At 38.9% G+C, this 18300-nt stretch overlaps 1 protein-coding gene across 16 annotated transcripts in view; it reads left to right on the top strand.

The window, feature by feature from the left end:
* Positions 1-18300, top strand: part of C2H2orf76 (chromosome 2 C2orf76 homolog) — a 154089-nt gene that overhangs the window by 50423 nt on the left and 85366 nt on the right. For 6 of the 16 annotated variants that reach the window (XM_070768857.1, XM_070768855.1, XM_070768866.1 and 3 more), the window contains 2 exons: positions 12520-12589; positions 13919-14063. The exons of 1 other annotated variant lie outside the window; for it this stretch is intronic. In XM_070768857.1, coding sequence (XP_070624958.1) covers positions 13931-14063 — 133 coding nt within the window. In that variant the 5' untranslated portion in view covers positions 12520-12589; positions 13919-13930. Of the gene's footprint in view, positions 1-12519; positions 12703-12759; positions 13747-13918; positions 14064-18300 lie in introns of those variants that run through there. 9 more of the 16 variants (XM_070768854.1, XM_070768900.1, XM_070768913.1 and 6 more) reach the window with 4 other exon arrangements.

Below are 18300 nucleotides of genomic sequence, written 5' to 3'. Positions count from 1 at the left end.
CAGAGGAAGGAGAGTATAGGATGAATGGAGAAAATAGCATTTACATGTATACACTTTGTTGTTGTTCAGTCACTAAGTTGTGTCTGACTCATTGTGACCCCATGGACTGCAGCACGCCAGTCTCTGTCCTTGGCTGTCTCCCAGAGTTTGCTCCAATTCATGGCTATTGAGTCAGTGATGCTGTCTAACCATCTCTTCCTCTGCTGCCCCCTTTTCCTTTTGCCTTTAGTCTTTCCCAGCATCAGGGTCTTTTTCAATGAGTCGGCTCTTCCCATCAGGTGGCCAAAGTATTGGAGTTTCAGCTTCAGCATCAGTCCTTCCAATGAATATTCAGGACTGATTTCCTTTAGGATTGACTGGTTTGATCTCTTAGAAGTCCAGGGGACTCTCAGGAGTCTTTTCCAGCACCACAATTTGAAAGCATCAATTCTTACACGTACCATATATACACTATCATGTGTAAAATAGATAACTAGTGGGAAGCCATTATATAACACAGGGAGTCCAGCCGAGAGCTCTGTGACCTCCTGGAGGGGTGCGATGGAACCGGGGAGGGGAACACTGGAGGGAGGGTGTGTGTATATAATTATGACTGATTCAAGTTGTTTAGAAGAAACCAACACAACATTGTAAAGCAGTTATTCTCCAATTAAAAAAAGGCAAAAACATTAAAGGAAAAAAGAATGTAGGTTTTCTCCCCTCTCTTTGGCCTCAAACAACTTTTTCTAGGGGTAAAATCACATATTTGGGTGATATTTAATAGTACATGTGTTTATTTTCTTCAGAATCATTGTCAAACTCGCTTGCATATTGAGTAATTTTCATCTTAGTAGTACTCTTCTTTTTCCTACTTTTATGCCAGTTTAGTTTCCTCATATAAAAGAACAATAAACTGTATTTCTTCTTTTTATTGATTTGTTTCAAAAGGAAGGCAGATTAACTCTTTGCTGTGTTTTATTAGTTCCTAAATCTAGAGGAAAATTAAGCATTTAGTGTAATACATGTTTTTTGTATGTGCTTAGAACATTAGTTTTTTGAAAGCTGTACCTTTTTCATATGGGTAAGACAAGTTTTAAAGCAAACTTGGTATTATGACAATTTTGTTTTTACAGTACTTAAATTTAGGGGGTAGATATAACTACAAAATATTTTAGTTTTTCAAAGTGATTCACCTTAGGAATCTGTTAAATTTCAAGTTATGTACACCCTTTCTCCTTCCTGGTGATTATAAAATCTGAATGCTAACTGCCTGAATGGTGAGTGCTTTTCTACACTTAAAACTTCTGATTCTTTACATGTATGTGTATGGCTGAGTCCCTTCACCTGAAATTATCACAACATTGTTAATCGGCTATACGCCAGTACAGAATAAAAAGTTTTTTAAAAAAAGCTTTTAACTCTCAAGGACATTTGGATTCTCTTCCATTCTCTGACAAAAAGTGAAGAGTGTGCTTTCTTCATATACTGCAAAGCACGTGAAAGTGAAAGTTGCTCAGTCGTGTCCAGCTCTTTGCGACACCGTGGACTGTATAGTCCATGGAATTCTCCAGGCCAGAATACTGGAGTGGGTAGCCTTTCCCTTCTCCAGGGGATCTTCCCAACCCAGGGATCGAACCCAGGTCTCCCTCATTGCAGGTGGATTCTTTACCAGCTGAGCCACGAGTAAAGGCCAAGAATACTGGAGTGAGTAGCCTATCCTTTCTCCAGTGGATCTTCTCCACCCAGGAATCGAACCGGGGTCTCCTGCATTGCAGATGGATTCTTTACCAATTGAGTTATCAGGGAAACCCGGAAAACACATATACTTTTTTTTTTTAATTGTAATGCAGTCAATCCTTGTTATTCACAGACTGTGTATTTGTGATTTGCCTACTCACTAAAATTTACTTGTAACCCCCAAAGCAATACCCAGGTACTTTCTTGGTCATTCTCCAGTCTGCAGGGCTGTGACACATTTGAATCAACAAAATTCACATTGCCACCTGAGGTGAAATGAGGCAACTTGCTGCCTTCTTGTTTCAGTTCATATTGTAAACAGGTGTCCACATTGTGCTTCGTTTAATGCCATGCTTTTCACATTTTCATGGTTGTTTGTTGGTGATGTCACTTTAAAATGGCCCCCAAATATCTTGCTGTCTGTGTGTGCCTTAGAAAACATGTGTGTTTTGCAAACTTTGTTCAGGCATCTTCTAATACTCCTGGCTGTGAGTTTAAAATCTATGAATCAGCAGTGTACAGTATATATCAAATAAGGTGTCTTTAAACAGAAATGCACATAAAACAAGGTTATGTATTTACCAGTTAATGAACATTGTGACTAGAGGAAACAGGTGTCCCAGAACCTGACTCTGTATTTCCCCTGGAGCACTGGTCTAGTATTCATGAGTTCAGTGTTTGAGACCACTTTACAGACAGCATCCACTGCAAGTAACTAGAATCAGCTGTAGTTATTTTATTTTATTTTGTTGAACTGATAGAGATCATCAGTCAAGTATTTTAGGCATATGTGTGTTTGGTGTTTATGTTAATGCTGGGCTGTGCACTTTCATCTCAGCTCAGCGCCCTAGCTAGTTTACAACTTATCAGCTCAGAGCTTTGCCTCAGGGAGAGGCATCAGCTCTGGCATGAGAGCCATTGGATGGTTAGGGAACCTGGCTGGCAGCTTGGCTTGGCTTTCCCTGACCACTCCATCCTGACTTTCCACCTTCCCTTTTTGTGCTGCTGCAGTCTGGGCCATGAAACGCAGCTCCGACCTGACCTATGACACTGGTCCAGGAGGGGAGGATATTGGACTGCATCCGTTCTTGGCTCTGATGGTGCAGGGACGTGGGATGTGGGAGCTCCTCGTGAGGGCCTTCCTCTGTGGGTTTTGTGCTTGCTTTGTTTGTTTCTTTGTTTTTTAAGAGTTTTGCTTGGCTATGGTCATGGGTTTTTCTTCATTATCCCAAACCAGCTAGGTAAGGTACCAGCCAGAACAGGTTTCTAAGGCAGGGAAGTTTAAAGACCTTCCTACGCCCTGAAGTGAAGTGAAGTCGCTCAGTCATGTCCGACTCTTTGCGACCCCATGGACAGTAGCCTACTAGGCTCCGCCGTCCGTGGGATTTTCCAGGCAAGAATACTGGAGTGGGCTGCCATTTCCTTCTCCAGGGGATTTTCCCAACCCAGGGATCGAACCCGGTCTCCTGCATTGCAGACAGACGCTTTAGCGTCTCAGCCACCAGGGAAGCCTTCCTAAGCCCTAGGCACTGTTACTTTTCAAATCCCCTCCCTACATTGTAGAAAATGGTCTTGTATCCTGTATTAAATCTAAGATTTATAAGTAGAGTTGAATTGCTGTTGAAATGTTACTTGTGTTGTAGTTACTTAAATGTTAAATTTGATTTTTTTAAAATTTCATGTTCTAGAGCAGAAAGTTTTTTCTTCAGATCTCAAGCATTTTCATAGACCCTGGAAAAAACTCATAGGTACCTGAGTGCTTCTCTAGTGGCTCTGCGGTAGAGAATCCTCCTGTAGTGCAGGAGATGTGGGTTTGATCCCTGGGTCAGGAAGATCCCCTGGAGGAGGAAATGGCAACCCGCTCCAGGAGTCTTGCCTGGAGAATCCCATGGACAGAGGAGCTTGGTAGGCTACAGTCCATGGGGCTGCAAAGAGTCAGACACAACTGAGCGACTAAACAACAATAACCATGTCTGTAGTGCTGGACTGTGTCAGGAATTCAGGTGTTCCTCAGCATTGCAGTTATCCAGACACTGATGGGGGCTTGGACATGCCTCATGACACATATGTTGCTTTGGTACAAAAACAAGCCATAACAGATGACTGCAGTATGACGTGGTCAGGTGCTGTGGGTGGACAGAGGGCCTTTAGCTGAGTTGGGGCAGAGGAGAAAGTATTGTGATGCTGTCCTGGAGCATGGTGCCAGGCTGGGTTTTGGAGGCTTGCCTTTGTAGTAAGGTGAAGAGTGGAGAGACAAAGGGAGTTTGGAGAAAAGCTGGGGGTGGAAAGGTGTGGCAGGGGCTTGGGAACGGCCTGATGTGTGTGGAAAATTATGGGCTGACATTACTGCTGGTGTAATATGTACAAAGTGGGTTGTGGTGGTGACAAATACCATCAGAGGAGCAGGGAGGGGCTGAGTATGGAAGGCCTTTTGTGCTTCTTAGACAAGTGTAAACTCATCTTGGGCATGTGACCTGTTTCTAGTGCTTCTTGACTGCTGAGTAATACTTTCTGGATTTATCAATAGTTGGTATCCTTCAATACATATCAGTAATATAACTAAGTTTCTGACCCTCTCTGTCCTTTCCAGTATTTGCTAAGTTCTGTTTTGTTTGCCTTTGCTCAGTAAGCTCTTTTTTCTTAAAGGAAATAGAAATACCTTAGTTTAAAAATAACTTTTTGTTGATGTATACCACATACCTCAGAAAAGTGAAAATGTAAGTATACAGAGAAATTAGCCTAATTTCAAAACACATACTCATTCTTAAAACATCAAGAAATATTAAAAATTTATAAAACAAGTAACAGTCTCTGGGATTTCTACCATTCATAGCTACTGTGAACATTTTGGTCAATGCTGCTCTGAACCTGTCTCTGATCTTATGCAGACACCATACACCCATGGTTTTCTAACTTATTTTTTCATTCACTAGTATTTCATCAGATCAGATCAGATCAGATCAGTCACTCAGTTGTATCTGACTCTTTGTGACCCCATGAATTATAGCACGCCAGGCCTCCCTGTCCATCACCAATTCCCGGAGTTCACTCAGACTCATGTCCATCAAGTCAGTGATGCCATCCAGCCATCTCATCCTCTGGCGTCCCCTTCTCCTCTTGCCCCCAATCCCTCCCAGCATCAGAGTCTTTTCCAATGAGTCAACTCTTCACATGAGGTGGCCAAAGTACTGGAGTTTCAGCTTTAGCATCATTCCTTCCAAAGAAATCCCAGGGCTGATCTCCTTCAGAATGGACTGGTTGGATCTCCTTGCAGTCCAAGGGACTCTCAAGAGTCTTCTCCAACACCACAGTTCAAAAGCATCAATTCTTTGGCGCTCAGCCTTCTTCCCAGTCCAACTCTCACATCCATACATGACCACAGGAAAAACCATAGCCTTGACTAGACGAACCTTTGTTGGCAAAGTAATGTCTCTGCTTTTGAATATGTTATCTAGGTTGATCATAACTGTCCTTCCAAGGAGTAAGCGTTTTTTAATTTGATGGCTGCAGTCACCATCTGCAGTGATTTTGGAGCCCAGAAAAATAAAGTCTGCCACTGTTTCCACTGTTTCCCCATCTATTTCCCATGAAGTGGTGGGACCGGATGCCATGATCTTTGTTTTCTGAATGTTGAGCTTTAAGCCAACTTTTTCACTCTCCACTTTCACCTTCATCAAGAGGCTTTTGAGTTCCTCTTCACTTTCTGCCATAAGGGTGGTGGCATCTGCATATCTGAGGTTATTGATATTTCTCCCGGCAATCTTGATTCCAGCTTGTGTTTCTTCCAGTCCAGCGTTTCTCATGATGTACTCTGCATATAAGTTAAATAAACAGGGTGACAATATACAGCCTTGACGTACTCCTTTTCCTATTTGGAACCAATCTATTGTTCCATGTCCAGTTCTAACTGTTGCTTCCTGACCTGCATACAGATTTCTCAAGAGGCAGATCAGGTGGTCTGGTATTCCCATCTCTTTCAGAATTTTCCACAGTTTGTTGTGATCCACACAGTCAAAGGCTTTGGCATAGTCAATAAAGCAGAAATAGATGTTTCTCTGGAACTCTCTTGCTTTTTCCATGATTCAGCAGATGTTGGCAATTTGATCTCTGGTTCCTCTGCCTTTTCTGAAACCAGCTTGCACATCACGAAGTTCACGGTTCATATATTGCTGAAGCCTGGCTTGGAGAATTTTAAGCATTACTTTACTAACGTGTGAGATGAGTGCAATTGTGCGGTAGTTTGAGCATTCTTTGGCATTGCCTTTCTTTGGGATTGGAATAGCCATCTTTTAAAGTTAATATCTGTGGATTCATTTCACCCTTTAATGGCTGCAAGGGATTTCATTTTATGGCATGACATAATTTACTTCATTGATGAACTCAATTGATTCAATTGATGAATTCAGTTACTTCATTGAATTCTAATTTTTATAAACTATTAGAAGCACATCAGTGGAAAAAATCTTCCTTGAATGTACATTTTTGTACATTTATCTTTTCTTAAAATGATTTTATTATTAAAAAACTTCAAGCATCTAAGAACTGTGTAGTATGATAAGGTCCCATGTACATTCAACTTCAGCAGTTACCAGTGTTCTACTTTTTTTTTCAATCTACACATCCATAATTCTTTTTCCTCCGTCAAGAATAATTGAAAGCAAGTACCAGTCATAGTATCATTTTACCTATATACCTCAGTCTTTTAAGTTAGACTCACGAGCATAATAATATTAAATAAACAGAATTGATATTGATTCCTAATATCTTCTAGTATTACGCAGATTAAGATCCATGCATGATCTAAACATTAGCTGATGTATCTCTTTTAAGTCTCTTAGTTTATAACCTTCCTCCCCTTCTATGTATTGCATGCTAATTATTTGTTGAAGAAAACAAGTCATTTATTCAGTAGAGTTTCCACAGTCTACTGATGACCTCCTTATGGTGTCATTTAACTTGTTCTTGCAGACACTGTCATAACCCCTAAACTGGGAGTTAGATCCAGAGGCTTAATTCATTTGTTAAGTTGGATTCATTTGTTAAGTTGGATTACTAAGTTTAGCCCCTGAAGTATCCATTCTAAAGTTTCCCATCAATCTTTTACCTAATGGTTTTGTCACCCCTTTATGATCACTGCCTACTTTCTTTTTTTTTTTTTTGAAGACATCAAACATTTATTATCTCACTCCTGTGGGTCAGGAATTCAGGCTTGCCCTAGCTGGATGCCTCTGGTTCGAGGCCTTTCACAGAGTTGCAGTCAAGCTGGTGGTTGGAGAAGGCGGTTTAATATGAAGCCCTGATTGGAAGGGCTCCCCTTACAAGCTTCTGTATGTGGTTGCTGGGGGAGGCTTCAGCTCTTCAAGCAGGTTGATGATGGACTGAGGGCCTGGCTCCTTGGGGACTGCTGTTCCCACCTGGTACCTCACCCTCACCCCCTGCATGAGTTACCCTAGAGACAGTGAGAGAACGACACCAAGACAGTGCCATAATCTTTTTATAATGTAATCTCACAAGTCACATCCCACCATTCTGCCCTATTCTAAATACCTGCCTGCCAATCTTTAGCTGGATGTTATGTAGCTACTAAGTAAAAAGTAAAAGTAAAAAGTCACTCAGTCATGTCCAACTCTTTGCGACCCCTCGGACTATAGCCTATCAGGCTCCTCCGTCCATGGGATTCTCCAGGTAAGGATACTGGAGTGGGTTGCTATTTCCTTCTCCAGGGGAGAAGTTACTGCTGCTGCTAAGTCACTCCAGTGTGTCTGACTCTGTGCGACCCCATAGACGGCAGCCCACCAGGCTCCCCCGTCCCTGGGATTCTCCAGGCAAGAACACTGGAGTGGGTTGCCAATTCCTTCTCCAATGCATGAAAGTGAAAAGTGAAAGTGAAGTCACTAAGTCGTGTCTGACTCTTAGCGACCCCATGGACTGCAGCCTACCAGGCTCCTCCATCCATGGGATTTTCCAGGCAAGAGTACTGGAGTGGGGTGCCATTGCCTTCTCCAATGCCTACTTTCATTACTTCATTAGGGTTTCCAAAATGATGGCCTTTAGCAACTTTTTATTTTAAGCTAATTGCAGAGTCACATGCAGTTATAAGAAATAATACCAGTGATCCTTTCTGCCCCTCATCCAGCTTTCCCCAAGGGTGACATCCTGTGTCATGGTGGTCTTATATTAATCACATCTAGGGAATTGATGTTGATACAATCCATGGACCATATTCACATGTCACTAGTTTTACATCTTCTTCTGTAGGCTTGTGTGCATGTGCACGTGTATTTGGTTTTAGGCAATTTTATCACATGTGTAGATAAGTGTGGATAACATCATGGTCAAGAATTAGAAACTTGCCATCACAAGGATCTCTTTTGTTACCCTTTTATAGCCAGAGCCACCTCCTTCCCTCCTTGCTAACCCCAGGGACACTAATTATTCTCCGTTTCTATACTTTTGTCATTACAAGAATGACATACAGGACTCCCCTGGTTGTCTAATGGTTAAGAATCCATCTTCTGATGCAGAGGGCATGGATTTGATCCCTGGTCTGGGAAGATTTCACATGCCATAGGGCAACTAAGCCCAGGTGCCCTACCGCCCATGCTCTGCAACAAGAGACACCACTGCAGTGAGTAGCTGTGCACTGCTACTAGAGAGTAGCCCCTGCTTGCCACAGCTAGGGAAGGCCCATGTGCAGCAGTGAAGATCCAGAACAGCCGAAAATACACAAACAAGTAAAAGTCTACTGTTAAAAAAGAATGATGTATAATGGAACTATGCAGTATGTAACCTTCTGAGATTGATTTTTCTTTTCAATTTAATTCCCTTAAGATCTATCAAAATTGTTATGTGTATCAGTAGTTTTTTCTTTTTTATTCCCCAGTGTTTCATGATATGAATGTACCACACTTGGTTTAACCACTCACATGTTGAAGGATGTTTGGGTTGTTTCCAGTTTGGGGGTATTAAACATGGATATACTATGAGCATTTATATATAGGTTTTTTGTGTGAACATAAGTTTTCATTTCTCTGCCATAAATGCTCAAGAGTGCATTTGCTAGGTCTATGATAAGCATGTGTTTTGTAAGAAATTATCGTATTTTTTTCTAGAGTGGCTGTACCATTTTGCATTTCCATCAGTAGTGAGTGAAAGATTAGTTTCTCTATACCCTCACCAGTATTTGGTGTTATCATTGTTTTTATTTTAGCCATTTTGATATTTATGTAAATCATAATTTTTAAATTCTGTCATTCCTTCAGGGCTTTTTAGCTGTCATTCTTCTTTAAAGAAAAAACTTTTCATCAGCTATTTGGTAATCTTAAAATACAAACTGTATAAGAATCTGATTATTTTTCTCATTTTCAATGCCCTGTTCCCTACCTTGGTAAGCCAGTTTTCAGGAAAACAAATAAGTGCTCCTTTAGCTTCCCAAGTGACTAATCGACTTAAAAAAAATCATTATTATCTCATGGATTTTTAAATATTTGATGTGATTGTCTTCTCCGGGTAAATTAGTAGAATGAAAATTGTCATGTCAAAAGGTAGGCAAATTAAAAATTTTGATATTGGTTATCCCACTCCTCTCCAGAAAGTCTATCATTTAATGTTCTTGACAAGAGTATGTAAAATATTTATTTTTCTATATCCTTGCCAACACTGGTGTGGCCAGTTTTTAATTGAAATATATTTACCAATCTTTGGCTAATCAGTATCTTACTATTTCTATTTTTCAGTTTTATAGTTACCAGTAATATTGACTTAAAGATTTAGCCTATTGCTCATTGATTACCTTTATCCATGTTTCTATAAAGACATTTGTCTTTTCTTATAATTTTTTTTTTTTTGCTATATCTGTCAGCCTTTTCCTTGGTGGTTGCTGATTTTTATTTGCTTAGAAAGGTCTTTTCTACCTTAAGATTATAAAAGTTTATACCTATTTTTTGATGCCTTCCTGTGATTTTACAGTTTAGTTTAAATATTTGTTCTACATATAGTTTATTTTGTATAAGACATGAAGTAAGGATCCAGAATTACCTTTTTCTAAATGTCTGACCAGTTTTCCTAATGCCATTGATTAAGGTGTCTTTTCCCCACAAATGTGAAATGCCATTTTTATACTAAATTCTTGAATCTTGAGTCTTTTCGGAGTTTTCTATTCTCTTCTACTGATTTGTCAGTCTTCAGTGTCACATACGGAGAAGGTAATGGCACCCCACTCCAGTACTCTTGCCTGGAAAATCCCATGGACGGAGGAGCCTGGTGGGCTGCAGTCCATGGGGTCGCTAAGAGTCGGACACGACTGAGCGAATTCACTTTCACTTTTCACTTTCATGCATTGGAGAAGGAAATGGCAACCCACTCCAGTGTTCTTGCCTGGAGAATCCCAGGGTCAGGGGAGCCTGGTGGGCTGCTGTCTCTGGGGTCGCACAGAGTCGGACGCGACTGAAGCGACTTAGCAACAGCAGCAGCAGCAGTGTCACCTAATTTATGGTACTGCTGGTCTCTCTGTCTCTCTCTTTTCTTTTTTTTTTCTTTTATGACTTTGCTAAGTTCACAAGCATTTTCTTCTAGATTAGAAATACTTGTTTTAAGTCCAGACCACCCTGTTACATTTTGATGGGGATTTTATTTAATTTATAGATTAATTTAGGGAGAATTATTTCTTTACAACTCTGAGCTTTCATAGTTAAGAACATGGTCTATCATTTCATTTATTCACACCTTTTTTCTTGTTTTTGAATATGTTTTGTTAATTTACCTCTAAATTTTTGCTTTTGCTTTCTCTGTCCCTTCATTTGAAGGATACCTTTTAAACTTGATCAGATTCATTTTTTAAAAGTAGGTCAAACCTTCTGGGAAAACATCACACTTATAATTTGTAATACTTGCATTCCAAGCTGTCTCTTCAGTATGTCTGGCTCCCTAAACTAACAACATAGATTTCCCGCAGTCCTTGAGACAAATTAAATAATGGCCTCATTCTAATAGTAGCTAATATGGCTTAGTTACTGAGTATAAATTACTACAAATTTCTGATGAAGATGACAATACATTGTTAATCAAATTAGACAGTAATGCACATTTGGAGTTTTAAATTGAAAACTTCAGCTATTTAAGTACAGCATATGGGGCAGCTTTTTTTAAAGTGGAAAAAAAAGCCTACAGTTATAAAAGTTTCATAAGGCATACATGTGCTAGCTTGCTTGGCCTCTTTCGTTAGTCCATTTACATAATTTATTTCATTGCACCTGGGAATCTTGTATCTTTGTTTGCTGCCTACATGAGCTGTCTTTATGCCCAAACCTGTTTAATCCCAAGTAGACCCTTGATAAAAGCAGCTACTATTTATTGAGATCCAACTATATGTTAGGGCTGAGAAGTAGAGTCAATAATTAAGTTTGATTTGTCCGGCTCTGAACTCTTTAGGAATTTGGACTTCATTGTAGGGCTTCTGTCTGTGTGTGTGTATGTGTGTACTGAATTATAGGGCTTCCGTGTGTGTGTGTGTGTGTGTGTAGTGTGTTTTGGAGAGCTTCTTTGTTGTTTTGGGGGCTAAGTGAGAGAAGGAAGAAATTGGGCATAATTTTCACAAACCTGTTAACCCTGCCTCTAAAATAGGGAGTCGTTTTTTTCTTTCTTTTTTAAATGTATTTATGTATTTATTTGGTTGCTTCAGGTCCTAGTTGTAGCATGCAGGATCTTCGTTGTGGTGGGGGCTCTCCAGTTGTGGCTTGCAGGCTCCAGAGTGAGTGGGCTCAGTAACTGCAGCATTTAGTTGCTCCTCGGCATGTGGAATCATAGTTCCCCCACCAGGGATCACACCTGCGTCCCCTGCATTGCAAGGGATTCTTGCAATGGATTCTTAATCACTAGACCACAGGGGAAGTTCCTAGAGTCTTTTATGCTATCCCTTTCTTGAGAGAGATTCTTTATTAGGTATCTCAGTAAATTTTAAATTGTAATTTTGTAGATGTCTTGCTAAACTGCCATTATTTGGTAAATTTTAGGGTCAGAATTTTGGGGAAGCCCTGTAAAACCGGATTTAATAACAAATAGTGTAGCAGCTAATAATGGAATTTCCAAAAGATTTAATTTAAGCTCTCAAGCCACAAAATAAGATTATACAATGAATCCTTTATTTTAAAGGAAAAATACTATTTTTAATTCAAGACCATTCAATTAAAACCATTTGTTTAATTATAAACAGTACACTATAATCAAAGATTATTTTATGCATTAAAACAGCTTGAACCTTTGCTTTTCACACGTAATGTGCTGTATATTCTCTCAAACTTAGTGAGATATTTGTATAAGCATTTTGTGATTCAGAGAAACTTTCCAGATCAAATTAGTGTGGCTTCTTTGTGTATATTATGAAATATTCCAGACATACTAAAAGGCTTAAAGAATAGTAGCTATACTGTCCCTATACTTAACATCCTGCTTAAGATATAAAATGCAACCAGTATGACGGAAACACCTGTTTTACTTCTCCCTAATTGCATATCCTTTCTTTGCTCCAAGAATCATCTCTTTTTCAACATAATGAAACCTATGTTTTTTAATTTTGTGTAAATGATGTGTTATTCTGATGCTTTTGTGACTTGCTTTTTTTGCATTCACCATACTATTTCTGAGATTTCATCTGTGTTGATGTGCATAGTTCAAGTTCATTCATTTTCACTGCTTGAAGTATTTTGTTGAATGAAAGTTCCATAATTATCTATTCTCCTGCTGATGGACATTTAGTTGGTTCCAGTTTTTGTAATTAACAATGTTAGTACTGATGTTTTTTTACAGTTCTCCTTGTGCACACATGTGAGAGATTCCCAAGAGTACCTACATATGAATGACGTTGCTGGATTGAAAGGTATATGAATCTTCAGCTTTACTAAATATTGCCCAGTTGTCTCCAGAAGTAGAATCCACTTGGATGCCCATCTTAACTGATTAAACTCTCATTGTTCTGCACTGTTGCCAACAGTAGGTATTGTCAGGCTTTTTCGTTTGTCAGTTTGATGAGTAATATATAGCTCATTGTTATTTTGAATTTCTCTGATTACTGGTGAGGTTGGACATCTTCTTTTATCTTATTAGCATTACAGGTATTTTGTTTTTAATACTTGTGTATTATGGCTGAAAGTTATATGCAAAGTTGAAAGCATGAAGTAGTTGCTACTAATTAGAAATGTACCATAATTTTATTTTTAAAACATTGTCAACTTTGCAGATTTTTTGGAGGAAATTATTTGGGGTGATTTTTTTTTTTAACAGTATATTATATATTAGATCATGAAATTTGGAATTAAGTTGGTGCTTGAATCCTGGCTCCATGTTTTATGACCTTGGGCATTTAGTGCAATGAATTTTTCCTCATCTTAAAATAAGTATGATTTGGTAATAAAATTAAAGTATGGTTTGGTAATAGAATTAAATCTGATAATATTAACACTGGCATGTAGGACTATTACATAGTTTAGGGTGAAATAAACATATTCAAATTAAACAATAGTGTGGACAATGGGTGATACTATGCATGCTAAGTTGCTTCGGTTGTGTCCAGCTCTTTGCAATCCTATGGATTCTAGCCTACCAGGCTTCTCTGTCCATGGCATTTTCTAGGTAAGGATACTGGAGTGGGTTACCATGCCCTCCTCCAGGGGATCTTCCCAACCCATGGATGGAACCCTGAGTTTCTTTCGTCTCTTGCATTGTCAGGTGGATTCTTTACCACTAGCACCACCTGGGAAGCCTGGGTAATACTGTGACACATGATTAAATCAGTTCTGAAATCTGGCAGCATTTGTGAAATGAAAATGCAGCCTGATATTTGATGCTAATATAAGTGAACTTCCTCTCAGGGCCAAATGAGATTGGTGGTATAGCACACCAGAGCAGTAACGTGTGCAGCCCCACGTCTCCACATACACCCACACTTCTGAGTCGGTGTTCATCTTCTGTACCTTGTCAGTTTTCTACCTGTCAGAACATCAGGAACTGTGGTAAAGCTGTCCAGGATCACAGTGGGTAGGTGGGAGTGACCTTGGGACCCTTTGGTTGTCTCGGAATCTGGTCTGGTTCTGGGAATTCTGTCGTTAACTGTGCAGTGTGGGAGAGATGGGCTGGGTGCCTGAGAGCTGATGGAGGAAATGCAGGCTGGTGGATAATAATGAGCTGATGTTATTATCCCTTGCCACAGGAATTTCTGCACATGGCTTCCGAAGATGTGACCATTACAGTTCGCCTCATTCGTTCATTTGAGCATCGCAATTTCAGACCTGTAGTATATCATGGAGTTCATTTGGACCAAACTGTAAAGGATTTTATAGTATTTCTAAAGCAAGGTATGAGATGTCTCAGCCACTTTGTTTTATTAGTGTTTCAAAAAAGAATAGTTGAGTATTAGAGTGATAGTAATCTTTTAAAAGCACTTTGAAAGATATCAATCTGTGTTCTAAGCCAGGTGTGAGGCTTGCTCCTGCTCTGGGCCTTGGTATCAGCAGCAGTATCTCTCCAAGGCTTATTTAGCAACGTGTGCCTTCCTCAGGGATTGTCACTATCATGTTTGACTTCTCCTTTTTTTTTTTTTTAATTAAAAAAATTTAAGATCTATGATTCCTCATGAAAAATGGCTTTATGTATTTGGAGGCTAGTTAACAAGAGAAGGTAGTGTTACCTGGCTGAGCACACAGAGGGCATGCTGGGGAGCATGACAGGAAGGTAGCAGGCCTCTATCTGTCCAGCTAGGAGATCACGAGAGCACCTGGTCATTGTGGGCACAGAGTGATGACCAGCCTCACTGGTGTAGTGTATCATTCCAAGCTCAGCATACAGCAGGTGTGAATGTAGTCTTCATTTAGATAGGTCCTTGGTGGGTTTCTATCCTCTGGTCTTAATTACAGAAGTGTTCCGGTCATCAACATTTGATGAAACATCTAGAATAAGCTTTTATTGCTTTAATTGAATTGCGATTTATATATGGTATAATTTACAGATCTTAGTGTACATTTCTATGAATTTTGGCAGATGTAGCACTTTATATCCAACTTAAGTTTTTTCAACTGACATAATTTGAGATAGAGAAGTTGTGGAAACTCCTGAAAGCTCTTCACACAGGTTCCCCAAATGTCACCATTTTGTTACATTTGTTTTTCTCTCTCCTCCTCCTCCCCAGTTCCTTTCTTACTTTTCCACTTCATTTTCCTCTCTGAACCATTTAGAAGTATGTTGCAGACATTATTCCCTTTTACCTCTGAATATTTCAGGGTGTATTTTCCAAAAACAGGGAATTTGCTTATATTATATATTAACTATATATAGTTAATGTAATGAAAATCAGAAACTTAACATTGAAACAATGCTATCAACTAATTTACAGACCTTACTGAGATTTTACCTGTCCCAGTAAGGTCTTTCTGAACAAAAGAAAATCCAAAGATATATGTTAGTTCAGTTTCTTTAATCTGAATTAATTTCTTCATCCAGGAGTCTTTTTTGTTGTTGTTGATTTTAATTATTTTTTTTGAAGGATAATTGCTTTACAGAATTTTGTTGTTTTCTGTCAAACCTCAACATGAATCAGCCACAGGTATACATATATCCCCTCCCTTTTAAACCTCTCTCCCATCTCTCACCCCATCCCACCTCTCTAGATTGATACAGAGCCCCTATTTGAGTTTCCTGAGCCATACAGCAAATAGATGGTTGGCTATATATTTTACATATGGTAATGTAAATTTCCATGTTGCTCTTTCCATACATCTCATCCTCTCCTCCCCTCTCCCTATGTCCATAAGTCTATTCTCTGTGTCTGTTTCTCCACTGCCTGTAAATAAATTCTTCAGTACCATTTTTCTAGATTCCATATATATGCATTAGAATACAATATTTAACTTTCCCTTTCTGACTCACTTCAGTCTGTATGATAGGTTCTAGGTTCATCCACCTCATCAGAACTGACTTAAATGCATTCTTCTTTATGGCTGAGTAATATTCCATTATGTATATGTACCAAAACTTCTTTATCCATTCATCTGTTGATGGACATCTAGGTTGCTTTCATGTTCTAGCTATTGTAAATAGTGCTACAATGAACAATGGGATACACGTATCTTCTTCAATTTTGATTTCCTCAGGATATATGCCTAGGCGTGGGATTGCTGGTTCATATGGTGGTTTTATTCCTAGTTTTTTAAGGACTCTCCATACCGTCTTCCATAGCGGCTGGATCAATTTACATTCCCACCAGCAATGCAAGAGCATTCCCTTTTCTCCACACCCACTCCAGCATTTATTGCTTGTAGACTTTTTGATGATGGCCATTCTGACCGGTGTGAGGTGATATCTCATTGTAGTTTTGATTTACATTTCTCTAATACTGAGCGATGTTGAGCATCTTTTCATGTGTTTGTTAGCCATCTGTATGTCTTCTTTGGAGAAATGTCTGTTTAGATCTTCTCCCCACTTTTTGATTGGGTTGTTTGTTTTTCTGGCATTGAGTTGTGTGAGCTGCTTGTGTATTTTGGAAATTAATCCTTTGTCAGTTGTTTCATTTGTTATTACTTCCTCCCATTCTGAGGGTTGTCTTTTCACCTTACTTATAGTTTCCTTTGTTGTGCAAAAGCTTTTAAGTTTAATGAGGTCCCACTTGTTTACTTTTGTTTTTATTTCTGTTACTCTAGGAGGTGGGTCATAGAGGATCTTGCTTTGATTTATGTCATCAAGTGTTCTGCCTATGTTTTCCTCTTAGAGTTTTATAATTTCTGTCTTACATTTACGTCTTTAATCCATTTTGAGTTTATCTTTGTGTGTGGTATTAGGAAGTGTTCTAATTTCATTCTTTTACATACAGCTGTCCAGTTTTCCCAGCACCATTTATTGAAGAGGCTGTCTTTGCCCCATTGTATATTCGCCTCTTTTGTCAAAAATAAGGTACCCATAGGTGCATGGGTTTATTTCTGGGCTTTGAATCTTGTTCCATTACTCATTCTATGAGGCCACCATCACTCTGATGCCAAAACCAGACAAAGACAACACACAAAAGGAAAACTACAGGCCAATATCACTGATGAACACGGATGCAAAAATCCTCAACAAAATTTTAGCAGACAGAATTCAGCAACACATCAAAAATCTCATACACCATGATCAAGTTGGGTTTATTCCAGGAATGCAAGGATTCTTCAATATATGCAAATCAATCAATGTGATACACCATATTAATAAATTGAAAGATAAAAACCATATGATGATCTCATTAGATGCAGAAAAAGCCTTTGACAAAATTCAGCACCTATTTATGATGAAAACTCTTCAAAAAATGGGCATAGAAGTACCCTGCCTCAACATAGTAAAGGCTATATATGATAAGCCTATAGCAAACATTATTCTCAATGGGGAAAAACTGAAAGCATTAACCCTGAGATCAGGAACAAGACAAGGGTGTCCACTTTCACCACTATTATTCAACATAGTTCTGGAAGTCCTAGCTACAGCAGTCATCAAAGAAAAAGAAATAAAAGGAATCCAGATCGGAAAAGAAGTAAAGCTCTCCTTGTTTGCAGATGACATGATATTGTACATAGAAAACCCTAAAGATAATATCAGAAAAATACTAGAGCTAGTCAGTGAATTTAGCAAAGTTGCAGGATACAAAATCAATACACAGAAATCACTTGTATTTCTATATACTAACAATGAAAAGTCAGAAAGAGAAATTAAGGAATCAGTCCCACTCACCATTGCAACAAAAAGAATGAAATACCTAGGAATAAACTACCTAAGGAAACAAAAGAACTATACATAGAAAATTATAAGACACTAATGAAAGAAATCAAAGATGACATAAACATATGGAGAGATATTCCATGTTCCTGGGTAGGAAGAATCAATATTGTGAAAATGACTATACTACCAAATGCAATCTACAGATTCAGTGTGATCCCTAACAAATACCAATGGTATTTTTCACAGAACTAGAACAGAAAATTTCACAATTCCTATGGAAACACAAAAGACCCTGAATAGCCAAACCAGTCTTAAGAAGAATGGAGCTGGAGGAATCAACCTTCTTGACTTCAGATTATTCTACAAAGCTACAGTCATCAGGACAGTATAGTACTGGCACAAAAACAGAGATATAGACCAATGGAACAATATAGAAAACCCAGAAATAAACCCATTTGGGAGTCTTTTATTGTGTTTCATCACATTGGCAATTTTGAATAGTACAGGCTAGTTTTTTTGTAGAATGCTTCCCTCAGGTGGGTTTTTCCAGTGTTTTCTCTATTAGATTTAGGTTATGCTTTTGGCAGAGAAATCATTGAAATGATGCTGACCTTCAGTGCATTTACACCAAGTCACACATGCTGTCGAATGGCCACATTGCTGACAATGGTGACTTCAATCAGTTGGTTAAGGCAAAATCAGATTGATTATATTCTTTGCAGCCAAAGATGGAAAAGCTCTATACAGTCAGCAAAAACAAGACCAGGAGCTGACTGTGGCTCAGATCATGAACTCCTTATTGCTGAATTTAGACTTAAATTGAAGAATGTAGGGAAAACCATTAGACCATTCAGG

The sequence above is a fragment of the Bos indicus genome, chromosome 2 (assembly GCF_029378745.1).
Source record: "Bos indicus isolate NIAB-ARS_2022 breed Sahiwal x Tharparkar chromosome 2, NIAB-ARS_B.indTharparkar_mat_pri_1.0, whole genome shotgun sequence".
In the NCBI taxonomy this organism is placed as follows: Eukaryota; Metazoa; Chordata; class Mammalia; order Artiodactyla; family Bovidae; genus Bos; species Bos indicus.
This window is presented reverse-complemented; position numbering and strand designations above follow the sequence as displayed.